Source organism: Elephantulus edwardii, unplaced genomic scaffold, assembly GCF_000299155.1.
Source record: "Elephantulus edwardii isolate Elephantulus edwardi_28Jun2011 unplaced genomic scaffold, EleEdw1.0 scaffold00289, whole genome shotgun sequence".
NCBI lineage: Eukaryota > Metazoa > Chordata > Mammalia > Macroscelidea > Macroscelididae > Elephantulus > Elephantulus edwardii.
In genome coordinates, this window is record NW_006400039.1 from 1031514 (window position 1) to 1043725 (window position 12212).

The 12212-nt window shown below is 61.6% G+C and overlaps 2 protein-coding genes across 2 annotated transcripts in view; both read left to right on the plus strand.

The window, feature by feature from the left end:
* The first annotated feature begins 3493 nt into the window (after positions 1-3493).
* On the plus strand, positions 3494-11309 carry CARD9 (caspase recruitment domain family, member 9). The gene is made up of 12 exons (XM_006900635.1): positions 3494-3677; positions 3761-3898; positions 4250-4554; positions 5060-5236; positions 5856-5999; positions 6448-6573; positions 8681-8872; positions 9176-9217; positions 9517-9565; positions 10671-10744; positions 11050-11126; positions 11210-11309. Exons 1-12 carry the CDS (start codon positions 3494-3496, stop codon positions 11307-11309), a joined length of 1608 nt encoding a protein of 535 aa, XP_006900697.1.
* A 400-nt stretch (positions 11310-11709) lies between these two features.
* Positions 11710-12212, plus strand: part of DNLZ (DNL-type zinc finger) — a 4737-nt gene continuing 4234 nt past the window's right edge. Inside the window, exon 1 of the mRNA XM_006900636.1 lies at positions 11710-11937. Coding sequence (XP_006900698.1) covers positions 11710-11937 — 228 coding nt within the window. The remainder of the gene's footprint in view (positions 11938-12212) is intronic.

The window sequence follows — 12212 nt, forward strand, 5'->3', positions numbered from 1 at the left end:
GTGCCTTGTCTGTCCCTCTGATGGCCTCATTCCCTGACCTGCATTATACCTCGTGGAGCTTGGGCCCAGATTGGGCTTGTCACCACCCAAACCCAGACAGCACTAGATGCTCTGCAGCCCTACGTCCAGTCAGCAGGAGTCCAGGAAAGTCAGCTGCCGAAGACTGCCCAGAGACGGACATGCTAAGGGATTAGCCTGTGTCCCTAAACACGCCTTCAGTGCGAGGGCCCACAGACCTGCCACTGCTGCCCATCCTGATACCCTGGAGCCAGCCCCCCATCACTCCTGCCCTCACCCATTCCCCGAGGCCAGCTCCCCCATCCTTTCTGGCACAAGGCCTGGAGTTCTCCCTGGCTTACATGTCCTCAAGCACGGGTCCATCTGGGAGGACCTACCTGGCCCAGAGCCCCCGTCTACTCAAAAGACAAAGCTGACTGCCCTGTCCCCTTTGATTCATCCCCACCGTGGGGCTCTGGCCCTAAGTGCAAATTTCAACACTTGAGAAAATAAAAGGATGTTATATTTTTATTGGAAAGCTGCAGTTTTTCCCCCACACTGTGCTAGCCTCAGAAGAGCTGGGCTTGGGGTACCCGCATGGGGCTGGGGTGCCTGCATTGGGGTACCCGCACGGGGCTTGGGGTGCCCGCATGGGGCTGGCAGTGGCCCCTCAGAGCGAGATGGACCTCCAGCCTGTAGAGAAGATGAACTGGTCTGTTCACACAGCATGAGCTGAGCCGGCCCACTACGTGAGTGCCAGCATAGCTTTGAGACGGCTTTTGCCCCTTGACTCATTGGTGCCAGCAGGTTAGCTCCGGAGATGGCAGCCATGGCCAGCTGACCGCCGCCCAGCCCTGCACCAGCCTCGGGCTGCTGTGCCGAGCCAGCATTGCGTTTGCGGGCAGGTGTAGAGCTGGCTCGCCGACGTCTTCATGGGCTCGTTCTCAGTGCCGAGCCCTGCTGACAGCACGCCCAGGGTGTATGGGGTGGAGCCGCGGCCCTTTTCAGGAGCACTCCGGCTCCACGCCTCGAGTGTGCCCTTCTGGCAGGCCAAGGCATAGTGTTGGTTGCCAACACTACAGCTCAAAAGCATTAGTTCTTCGGCCTTACTCATCAGATAATTAAAATACCACAGCTGTGGCCGGGCCCACGTGAGTCTCAAAGTAACATTTTTGCTCTTCAAAGATGACCCTTTACTGTCACTGACCTGTCGCTGGAAAACAAAGCCGACTAGTCCCTCATCGCTGGACAGCGTCCCCATACACTTCTTGTCATGGTAGACTGTGTTGGCACCAGTTGGCTATCATTCAGGTCCTGAGTGTTGCCAACATTGGAGACGCTGGTTCAGGGGCTTTCTGACACCTGATAAGAGTGTGAAGATGAGGCTACAGTGTGCGAACTATCTGGGGGACACCACTGCTGTCCTCGGTCTAAGAACCCGGTTGGGGTATCAGGACCCAATACATGGCTTGTACCATGGCACTCTCGGGACTTGTGTCCATGGGACGAGAGCACAGCACCCCCTTACCCAGCTGGGCTCCAAGAGCCAAACAGGAAGAACACAGGAAGACCAGGCCAGGGAAGGCCTGGTAGCAGGGACCCAGTGAGGGGAAGGGTACCAGATGCTGGGGACCCTGACAGCACAGGAGTACTGGGATAGGGGAGAGGTGTGAGCAGCAGACCTACCAAGGGAGGGATGGGCAGTAGGACCCTGTCCAGCAATGGAGGGGTGGGGGCAGTGGGCCCGATTGAGGGGTGCTGCAGGGAAGGCAGCAGGAGAGGCCTGCTCTGGCCCCAGCCCTTCTGTGGTGCCGCCCACCTTTTCCCAGAAGCCGTTGCGTCAGGACCCAGTTGACAACCCACACTGGATGAACAGCTGGCCTCGGGGTCCCCAGATCCCAACAAGTGGCATATGGCCTGCCTGCTGCCAGCAGCCCTTCCAAAGCCTATTCACGGGCCTGAAGGGCCTCTGAGTCCCAGGGCATGTGGGTGGGGAAGTCAGTGGATGAGATGGTTGTATGGGGTCCGGTGATGCCCCAGGAGGTGTGGAGCACCCGTGGACCTTGGCATCTGGACTCATTCTGTCCTGCCAGACCCTCATTCACCAGTGGAACATTAGCTACAGAGGCTTCCCTGCTGGAGAAGTTTCTGGAAGGGGCAGCCTATGTCTGGGCACAGTGGCCCTGGGAGTCTGTCTTCTCTGACCTCAGTCAGCAGGTGGCGCTGCCCAGGAGCCCCATGGAGAGCAATAGGAGGCTCCAGCACCCTCACTGCTCCCACTTCCCCTGGGGGGTGAGCTGGGCAGGCCCTGTCCCTGTCCGGGAGCAGCACCCAGCAGGAAGTCGAGCGCCTCTGCTCCACCCTCCCAGGGCCCCAGTCAGGGCATCAGACAGTCGGCCGTGCAGAGAGGACCGGAGGCGGCCGCCCTGGCCCACAGCTCTCCGCTAGGGGGTCCAGAGAGCAACAGCTAAGTAAGTCCCCCCCAGTGCTGAGGTCCCCTGTTGCCTTACCCCTGGCCCACGGTGAGAGCTTGGTCCTTCATCCACGAACTATGGGGCTGGTCAGGCCAGGAGCATCCTGGGGGCCAAGATGGCACTGCCAAAGCCTCTGGGCAGAAGGCATCTTAAAGCCCTGCTCGCAGTGCCCCACCCTGGAAGCAGCCCGGGTAACTAGTATCTGGGACTGGGACTCTGCTAGAGCATCTGCCAAGGCCGGGGTCCTGCCCCAGGACCAGCTCGGTCTTACACAGAACTCTATCCCCACAGCCAGGGGCTTCATCACCACGTCCCTGTGTCTGAACCCACAACCAGGGACTCAGATGCTCAGGACTCTGCCCCCTCACCTAGGGGTTCGTTATATGTCTAGGTGGTCTCTGTCCCCACAGCCAGGGGTTCAGTGTGAATCTGGGGGCTCTGTCCCAAAGCCTGGGGAGACATGAGCACAGACTGCTCGCCGAGCATGCCCAGGTATGGAGGAGCTGTCTGTGCAGGTGGAAAGGCTACAGTGGGGACAGCATCTGCCTAGCCCCCTGCTGTGTGGCCAGGAACCAGGACTTAACCTGGAGGAGGAGCTGCTAACAGTGGCCCGGGGCCCAGTGATGGCAGTACGGCACCATGCCCCGCTGGCCAAGGTGCACCCAGAGCCCCTTCCCATATGCCAGTGCCAGGGACAGCCGGTAGGGCCCCTTCCCTGTCTCGGCTGCTGCAGGCCTCCCGCCGCCCTGTTGCATCACTGCCGGCCGCAGATGGAGCAGAGTGGACGGGAGGCTGGTTGTCACTGTGGAGAATGAGGAAGTCCCACAGCGCTGCGGAAACAGGAGCCCACATTCCAACCCTCCCCCAAGTCCCACCAGCACGAGACACTGGGGAGGCCTGCCACCCCTCCCTCTGCGAGCAGGGTCACCACCTGCTCCAGGCGTCTGTGCAGGGCAGTGGGGAGCTCTGGAGCGCCCGGCCTTGCTGACGCCTCACCCACCACAGCCGGTGTGCCCACCACCATGTCGGACTACGAGAACGACGACGAATGCTGGAACGTCCTAGAGAGCTTCCGCGTGAAGCTCATCTCTGTCATTGACCCCTCCCGCATCACACCCTACCTGCGTCAGTGCAAGGTGCTCAACCCTGACGATGAGGAGCAGGTGCTCAGCGACCCCAGCCTGGTCATCCGCAAGCGCAAAGTGGGTGAGTGTGGCCGCTGCACCCCGGCCCCATCCCACCGTCCATCCCGCCCCGCTGGGTACCCCCCACTAGCCACCGTGTTGCAGGTGCCCTCCTGGACATCCTGCAGCGGACGGGCCACAGAGGCTACGTGGCCTTCCTGGAGAGCTTGGAGCTGTACTACCCGCAGCTGTACAAGAAGGTGACGGGCAAGGAACCGGCCCGCGTCTTCTCCATGATCATCGGTGAGGCGGGGTCGCGGGGGTCCAGGAGACGATGCAGGAAGGCCTGCTGGGGCAGTCCTGGTCCCCACCCCTCATCTCCATCAGGACTTCTGTCCATCTCACTGAGTGAATCCCAGTTGTCCGGGGCAGCAGGCTAGAACATAGATGGTCTGAGAATCCAAGCCTGTTAGGGGGAAGGAGGCTACTGAGTGAATGGAACAGGTCAGGACACATATTTGAGATGTGGGTGGTGAGGCTGGGGTCCTGAGCTGTGGGGTGGCCAGAGTGGGTCGAGGGCCACTGAGGGGTAGGGGGCTGTGCAGCAGTGGGAGGGGCAGGCCCACCCCCCCTCACCAGCCCGTGCACCTGCAGACGCCTCTGGGGAGTCGGGCCTGACACAGCTGCTGATGAGTGAGGTGCTGAAGCTGCAGAAGAAGGTGCAGGACCTGACGGCGCTGCTGAGCTCCAAGGACGACTTCATCAAGGAGCTGCGCGTCAAGGACAGTCTGCTGCGGAAGCACCAGGAGCGCGTGCAGCGGCTCAAGGAGGAGTGTGAGGCCGGCGGCCGGGAGCTCAAGCGCTGTAAGGACGAGAACTATGAGCTGGCCCTGCGCCTGGCGCGCCAGACCGAAGAGAAGGGCGCTGCCCTCATGCGGAACCGTGACCTGCAGCTGGAGGTGAGGGGGCGCAGAGGGAGGCCTGGGGTCACCAGCCAGGGAGGGGCAGGGCGAAGAGAGACACAGAGGCACAAGGGCGACCCGGGGAGGGCACAGAGGGGGGTTCAGGGAGTGGGACCCTGGACTAGGCGCCCAGGGAAGGGGCCAGGCTGGAGAGCCTGAACTGGAGAGGTGTAGTGAAGGGCTACGCTGAACGACCTGTGCTCGGGGTCCAAACTGGGAGAGGGATGCAGGCTGGGGGCCTTGAGTGCTCAGCGCAGACTGGGTGATCCTAGGAGCCCAGATTGAAGGTCTGGACTCGGTGGTCCAGGCAGGGCCCCAAGGGGGCCTGGGAGGGTGACAGTTGGAGGTTCCTGGGCCGGGGGACCTGAGAGAGGCCAAATCAGGGGAGTTCCGGTTGAAGGACGAACTTGTGGGCCTGGGCTGGGAAGTCTGCGCTGGGTGGTCCAGCCGGGGCTGCCTCCGTCTGGAAGGCCTGCAGGCAGCGCTGGGTGGCTGTGTGTAGGTGGACCGGCTCAAGCACAGCCTCATGAAGGCGGAGGACGACTGCACTGTGGAGCGCAAGCACACCCTGAAGCTGAGGCACGCCATGGAGCAGCGGCCCAGCCAGGAGCTGCTGTGGGAGCTGCAGCAGGAGAAGGCGCTGCTGGCAGTGCGCGTGCAGGAGCTGGAGGCCAAGCAGGTGGGGCCCGGGCCTGTGCCCAGGTGGCAGGGCCGAGCGTGCAGGAGGTGGGCTAAGTGTACCGGGGGCGGGGCCGAGGGTCAAGGAGGCGAGGCTGGGCTCCAGAGGGGGCGGGGCTGGGCTCCAGAGGGGCGGGGCTGATTGCATGGAGGCGGGGCTGAGCACCAGAGGGGCGGGGCTGATTGCATGGAGGCGGGGTTGAGCTCCAGAGGAGGCGGGGCCGATGTCATGGAGCCGGGGCTGAGCTCCAGAGGGGGTGGAGCTGGGGCCAAGGGGCGGGGCTGAGTGTCAAGGAGGTGGGGCTGAGCTGGGGGGGGCAGCTGAAGTCAAGGGGGTGAGGCTTATAGAGAAGGGGCGGGACTGGGGTCAAGGGGGTGGGGCTTATAGCGAAAGGGTGGGGCTGATGTCAAGGAGGTGGGGCTGGTCCAGAGCAGGGCGGGGGTTAGCGGGGTGGGGCGGGGCTGAGGGCCAGTTGGGGTGGAGTGTGTTGGGGACAGGGCTGAGGGATGTGCAAATGGGCAGGCTGAGGAAACTGAGGGAAGGGAGCTGAGTGGCCGCTGCCTGAGCAGGACAGGCCACAGGTGCTCTCCAGGTGTCTCCACATCACCCCTGCTCACAGGAAGGATGTCAGGACAAGAGTAACGGCTACATCCAGGTGCTGGAGGAGGACTGGCGTCAGGCCCTGCAAGACCACCATGAGCAGGCCAACACCATCTTCTCTTTGCGCAAAGACCTGCGCCAGGCTGAGGCCCAGCGAGCTCGGGTGTGTGGGTGGCACGTCCACCGGGTGGGGCAGGGAGACTGGCAAGACTTGGGAACAGAAGGTGCTCTGCTTGATACCCTGCTTCACACCTTCCCGAGGGCACTGGAACTGAGGTCCTTTGCCCCCAGACCCCCGTAGTACCGGGGTCCCCAGGGCATTATTTCAGCCACAGCAGCATCTCCATGGCAGGCATTAGCCGGGGCCATGCAGCCTCCCCCCCATGTCCTGTATGCCACCGAGGACCTGGGTGAGCGCTGCTATCGGTCCACAGAACGTAGCTGGGGCCATGAAGTCCCATTCTCCAGTCTTCTGCGTGTGTCAGGCTCCCTACAACATCCTGAGCTGTGGGTCCCGCAGAGCATGGACTTGGTCTGTGCAGTCCCCGCCCCACCCCAGTGCCCTGCATGCAGCTAGGGCCCTGGGCCAGGCTGAGCTGTGGGTCCCGCAGAGCACGGAAGAGAAGGAGATGTTCGAGCTGCAGTGCCTGGCTCTGCGCAAAGACTCCAAGATGTACAAGGAGCGCATCGAGGCTGTCCTGCAGCAGATGGACGAGGTGGCCATTGAGAGGGACCAGGTGGGTCATTCACACTCACGGCAGCTGTCCGAGTGCTTTCTGACCGCATGGCAATGCATGTCCTGGGACATTTGTGGCAAGACACACATCCTCGGGGCTGACAGCAGAGTAGCACCCTCGGACATCTCTGGAGCCAGAGTCTGTGGGCAGGGCCCAGCTCCCTGGACACTTGAGAGGAAGACCCACCTTGTGTCCTCTAGCTTCCTGCATTTTCTTGTGGGCCCTGGCATTCCTGGGGTCCCGAGTGTGGCAACATTGTTCCTGTCTCTGCCTCTGTCCTCCTTCTGTGTCTGTCATATGGTCAGGAGACCTGTCTCACTCCAGAATGACCTCTGGTAACCAATCCTGTCTGGAAAGACCCCATTTCCAAATAAGATCACCTTCACAGCACAGGGATGAGGAACACATCTCTGGGAGCACAATTCTGTCATCATTCACTCCATGAAGAAACATAAGTAGCTGCAGAACTGACACCCCTGCTCCCAGCCCCACTCAAAAAAGCCCACGAGCAGGACAGGCCTGTCCCAGGTGCCTCCACGGCAGTAGCAGAATGCCTCCCTTCAGAGCAGTTAGTGGGTTAGAACCATCAACCTTTTAGTAAACCACACGTAACTCCCCGTGCTACCAATGCTCCTGTAACTACAGCAAACGCAGCACAGCTCATTGCTGTGGAGTTGGAACCAGCCCAGAGCTGAACCTCCAGTGGCTTCCCAGCGGCTACGGATCACACGGGAGGAGACGGCCCATGTTTTTCATGTGGAACAGCTGGTGGATTCGAACCACATACCTTTGAGTTGGCATTGCAACTCCTTACCTGCTAGGGTGCAGATGATCTAGCATGCCCAGTCAGCCTGCTCCAGGTGTCCGCCCCCGGCTCTGCTGTGCTCTGTCCCGTCAGACTTGCTCCACACGCAGCCTTTTGAGTCCTGGGCACCCTGACCACCCAGGATGCAGCCAAGCTGCCCCTTTGTTAGCACCAGTTGGAGAATAGTTTCTGACCCTTCCCACTGATGTCCCTGCTTCAGCAGAATTCTGGAGATTCATACGACAATATGTGTCAAAGCAAGGAGTCTCAGTGGTTGTGCCACTAACCAAAGTCCATGGTTCAGACACACTTCTGCTCCAGCGGGTGAGGACACTGCAGTCTCATCTTCAAAGGAGAAGACTTCTGTTGTCAAGGGGCTCATGATTCCTGACACCTGTCCGTCGGTGTCCAAGGCTCTGAATCTTTGTTAAAGGACATGCCTGTCTGTCTTTGTCAACTTCAGCTTGTCACGTTACACATTCCACCACCAAGGCTCTTTTCTGTAGATTGCAGAGACCCTAGGGGCAGTTCTGCACTGCCCAGCAGGGCAGCTAAGAGTCAGAATTGACAGCAATGATGTGGGGTTCGTGGTGTGTGTGTGTGTGTGTGTGTGTGTGTGTGTGTGTGTGTGTGTGTGTGTGTGGTGTTTTCTTAAACGCTCAATTTGTTGCAAACCGGAGACCTCAGTTCTGGAGGCCTTTCTGGCGGGAATGGCCACTGATACAGAGAAGACGTTCTGTGTGGCTGGTGAAAACGGGCCGCCTCAGTGCTGACGGAACAAGGTGACCAGGGGTACTGGGGGCGAGGCCAGACAAAGCTGACACGTGTGTGGATGTGCAGATTTGCACAGGGACACATGAGCAGGACAGGACGCAGGGCTGCCGCACAGCCAGGTCAAGGCCTGGAGAGCCCTCCCCTCCGCAGTGTCATGACCACGCACCGTAGCCTGTGCTTTGTCCTCCAACTGACCAGAGAGGAGACGTGCCTCGCGGGGCCTCCCATCTGGTCCCTCTCACCACTGGGCAGTTCACTAGAGCTCAGAGAGTGCTGGTGGTGCAGTGGCAAGGAAGGAACTGCACTGCCAACACAAAGGCCAAGGGTTTGAACCCACCAGCTGCTCCGGCAGAGGAAGACGGGCAGTGTGACTTGCAGCCTCTGGAAGTCTGTTGGGGGGTCAGCCATAGATCTGTGCCGGCTGGGCGGCGAGAGGTCGGATGAAGTCACACTGCTGACCAGGTGTCCTGGCTGGCAGGCGCTGGCTGCCTCTGCGCTCTGGCCCACCTGCCTGTCCTCGCCCCTCAGGCCATCGCCACACGGGAGGAGCTGCACAGTCTGCACGCCAAGGGCCTGCAGGAGAAGGACGCACTGCGGAAGCAAATCCGAGAGCTGGGCGAGAAGGCAGACGAGCTCCAGCTGCAGCTGTTCCAGAGCCAGGGCCAGCTGCTGTCTGCAGAGTCCCGGCTCAGGCAGCAGCAGCTGGAGACCCTTGTCTTGGTGAGCTGGGCCCGGTGGTGGGGACACGCAGGTTGGACCCAGCCCGTGTGACTCAGAGAACCCATTCCTGAGCCTGGGTGGAGTTACCCTCTGCAGGGTTGGGTCCTTTAACTGGGCCCCTCCTCACAGAGCAGACAGACGTCAGGGCTGGTGAAGGGAGGGGGGCCATGGTTAGTGGCCCCACAGTGACTGTGGTGTCCCAGAAGGGTAGAGAGAGCTGCCCTGTGGTCTTCGTGCTTTGAGGGCAGGAGGTAATGCCTGATGGCCCTAAGTCTTCTCACCTGGACCTTCCTGTGTTTGCAGATCTCAGACCCGGAAGACAGCCCACCAGGGGACTCCCGGGAGGTGAGTGACACACCGGCCCACCCAGTGCCCACCTGGGCTCACAGCTGGAAGCTCCCGTCAGCCCGCTGTCCACACTGTCCCTGGCAGAGTGAACAGCCTGGCTCCTCTGTGCCAGAAGAGTTTGCCCCTCCTTCCCACACTAGCAGGATTAGCAGAGAAGAAAGAAGTCCCCTAGGTCCTGCTTGCTTGGGGGCAGCGGCAGGCGTGGACAGTGTCCCTCAGCTCCACTCACCAGCAGCCTGCGAGGCCCAAACCTTGGCAGCTCTGGGCAGTGGGACTCAGGCGCCCTTTCTCAGCAGCTCTCACTGCCCCGGAGCCTGGAAGAAGATGTCCAGCTCTCCGACAGAGGTGAGACTGGGGCTTAGGCCAGGCCTCTGGGGCTTGGGAAGGAGATGTGAGTCAGGGTGCAGGAAGTGTCTGGCCTTCCCTGAGCCCAGGCTCTTGCTAGTTGCCACGTATGCCCCAGCCCTTGCCTCAGCGATGGCGCATCTGGGGCCAGGAGCACACCCTCTGCCTGCAGCCAGTGCCATGTCCCCACTGTGGTCAGGACTACGTGAAGCCCCAACATGGATGGGACTCAATCCACACATGAGTGTCCCCCAGGGGAGGCAGACTGAGAAGGGAACTGCCTGAGTGTTCAGTTGGCTTCACGGACAACTGGGGTGCAGGGTTTGTGATCATCTTGGGAGCAGGGTAAAGGTGTGGCTAGAGTGACAGCTAGGGTGTGAGCAGGGGCTGCTTGGCCCTGGAGAGAGGGGATAGTTTTCATGAGACTTCAGAGAGACTTCCTCAGGGTCAGGCCTCGATGGCAGGAAAGGGAACAGGCAGCAAAATGGAGAAGTTGGGGTGGCTGGGGTCTGCTGCGCTGAAGATGTGAACTTGAGGCCAGGACTCATGAGGGGGCAGGGTGGGAGGGGCTCAGGAGGGCAAACTCTACACTGCCCCTGAGGGCTCTTCAGAGGGAGGAGTGAGCTGCAGGTCACGTGCTCCCAGAAGCCCCTTCCCTGGTCCAGAGACCATCTCCAGGAACAAGGGCCTCAGTCTCTGTGTCCTTAAAAATGGTTTTTCATGTACACTGAACACAAGGATTCAGGGACTCTTGTGTGATTCAGACCCGCTGAAACCGAGTGAGCTTCATGGCAGTTGACAGTGTGTCCCTCACCAGTGGGCATGACTGTCTCCTGTGGGCGGGGCTCACCGCCCCATGGGCGGAGTTCACCACTTCGTGGGCGGGGGTTTGCCAACCCGTGGGTGGGACTAATCATCCAGTGGGCGGGGCTAATCACCCGTGGGCGGGGCTCACCACGCTGTGGGCGGAGTTCACCTACCCATGGGCGGGCTCACCACCCCATGGGCATGGGCGGAGTTCACCACCCTGTGGGCGGGGCCCACCACCCTACAAGCGGGGCTCACCACCTAGTGGGCGGGGCTGACGACGACTCCCCCTTTCCAGGTGGCCTAAGTGAAGAGCAGAGCCTGGAGCCGCCCTTCATGGCTCTGCAGGAGCCACTTTCCCTGACTCCCAGCGTAAGGCTGCCCAGGGTCCCCGCTGCCCACAGTCCCTGTCAGGGCCCAGGCCTCATGCTCCCGCACTGGGTCTGTCTCCTTATGAGGCGGTCTCCTTCCACGTGACTGTGATCATAAGGGGGGCGGGGACAGTGTCCAGAGGCTCCGCCCACAGACATGATGGGGGGATGGTGCACTAGAGGTGGGGCCTGACTCCTTAGGAGTCTCTGCAGAAACTGACCCGGGGCACCTTCAGTCCAGCTCCCAGGCCATCAGGGCTTCGGTGCTGAGCTGGGGACCCCCACCGTGAGCCTCCCCTTCTGCAGTACACGGGCCTGAGCTGCGGGGAGCCCCCTGAGAAAGAGCGACGTCGCCTCAAGGAGAGCTTTGAGAACTACCGAAGGTGGGGTGTTCGAGGCAGTGGGCGGACAGGGGCGAGGGGCGGTGGGGGTGCCCCGTAGACTCCTGCGACGTGTGTGTCCCCAGGAAGCGGGCCCTCCGCAAGCTGCAGAACGGATCGCGGCAGGGGGAGGTGGACTGGGGGAACACGACGGGCAGCGACAACACGGACACCGAGGGGCCCTAGCCAGCCGGCCCCCACGGATCCCGCAGGCGGAGGAAGAGCCTGCAGTGTGCACGCTGGCTGCGGACTCAGGGACCACCGGGACTGGCGCTTTCGGACTTCGTGTTCGCGCCCGTCTAGGCACATTTTAAAGGCTTGGCCTGTTTTCATTCTTTGTAAAAATAAAAATGGAGTGTTCAGCTAAGTAAACTGTTACTACGGAATTGCACGTGTGGCGGCGACACGGAGAAGCGACCCATTCGGGAACCGCGGGGTTTCCCTCGCGAGCATCGCGACGCCCACCAGGGGGCAGCAGAGCCGGCGCCGCCAGCCGGAAGTCACTGGGGCCGCTTCCGCCCTGTGCCCGCTTCTAAAATGGCGGCGGGGCGGGGTCGGGGGCGGTACTAGTGGAGCGGCGGGTGGGATGCTGCGGGCAGTGCTGGTTCGTGCGCCGACGCTGCTGAGCCCCGCGCGGACTCGCTACCACGGCCTGAGGCAGCTATGGGCGCGCGGAACTCGCCTGGAGGCCTCAGGGAAGCGACAGGCCTGGGCCTGGGCCTCCCGGCGCTTGAGCTCCGAGCCGGGGCAGGGGCCTGAGACCGCGCTGGGGCCTGTGGAGGCCTCACACTACCACTTGGTCTACACCTGCAAGGTGAGCTCACAGAGGAGCAAGGGAGGTGCCTTTCCTGTTGGGGCGGGGCATAGACTGGAGAGGCAACGCCTCGTTGTAAGGCATGAAGAACCTTGCTCAGATGGGGCGGAGCAATAATGAGGGCGAGGCCTTCCTATCGGGCAGAACTGGGACCAGATTGTGGAGGGCGGTGCCTTCGCGGGAGGGGGCGGGGCATGGGCTATGGGAGGGGCGATGCCAGCTATGGGGAGGGGCCTTCTCTCAGGGGGAGGGGCCAGTGAGTAAGGGCGGAACAT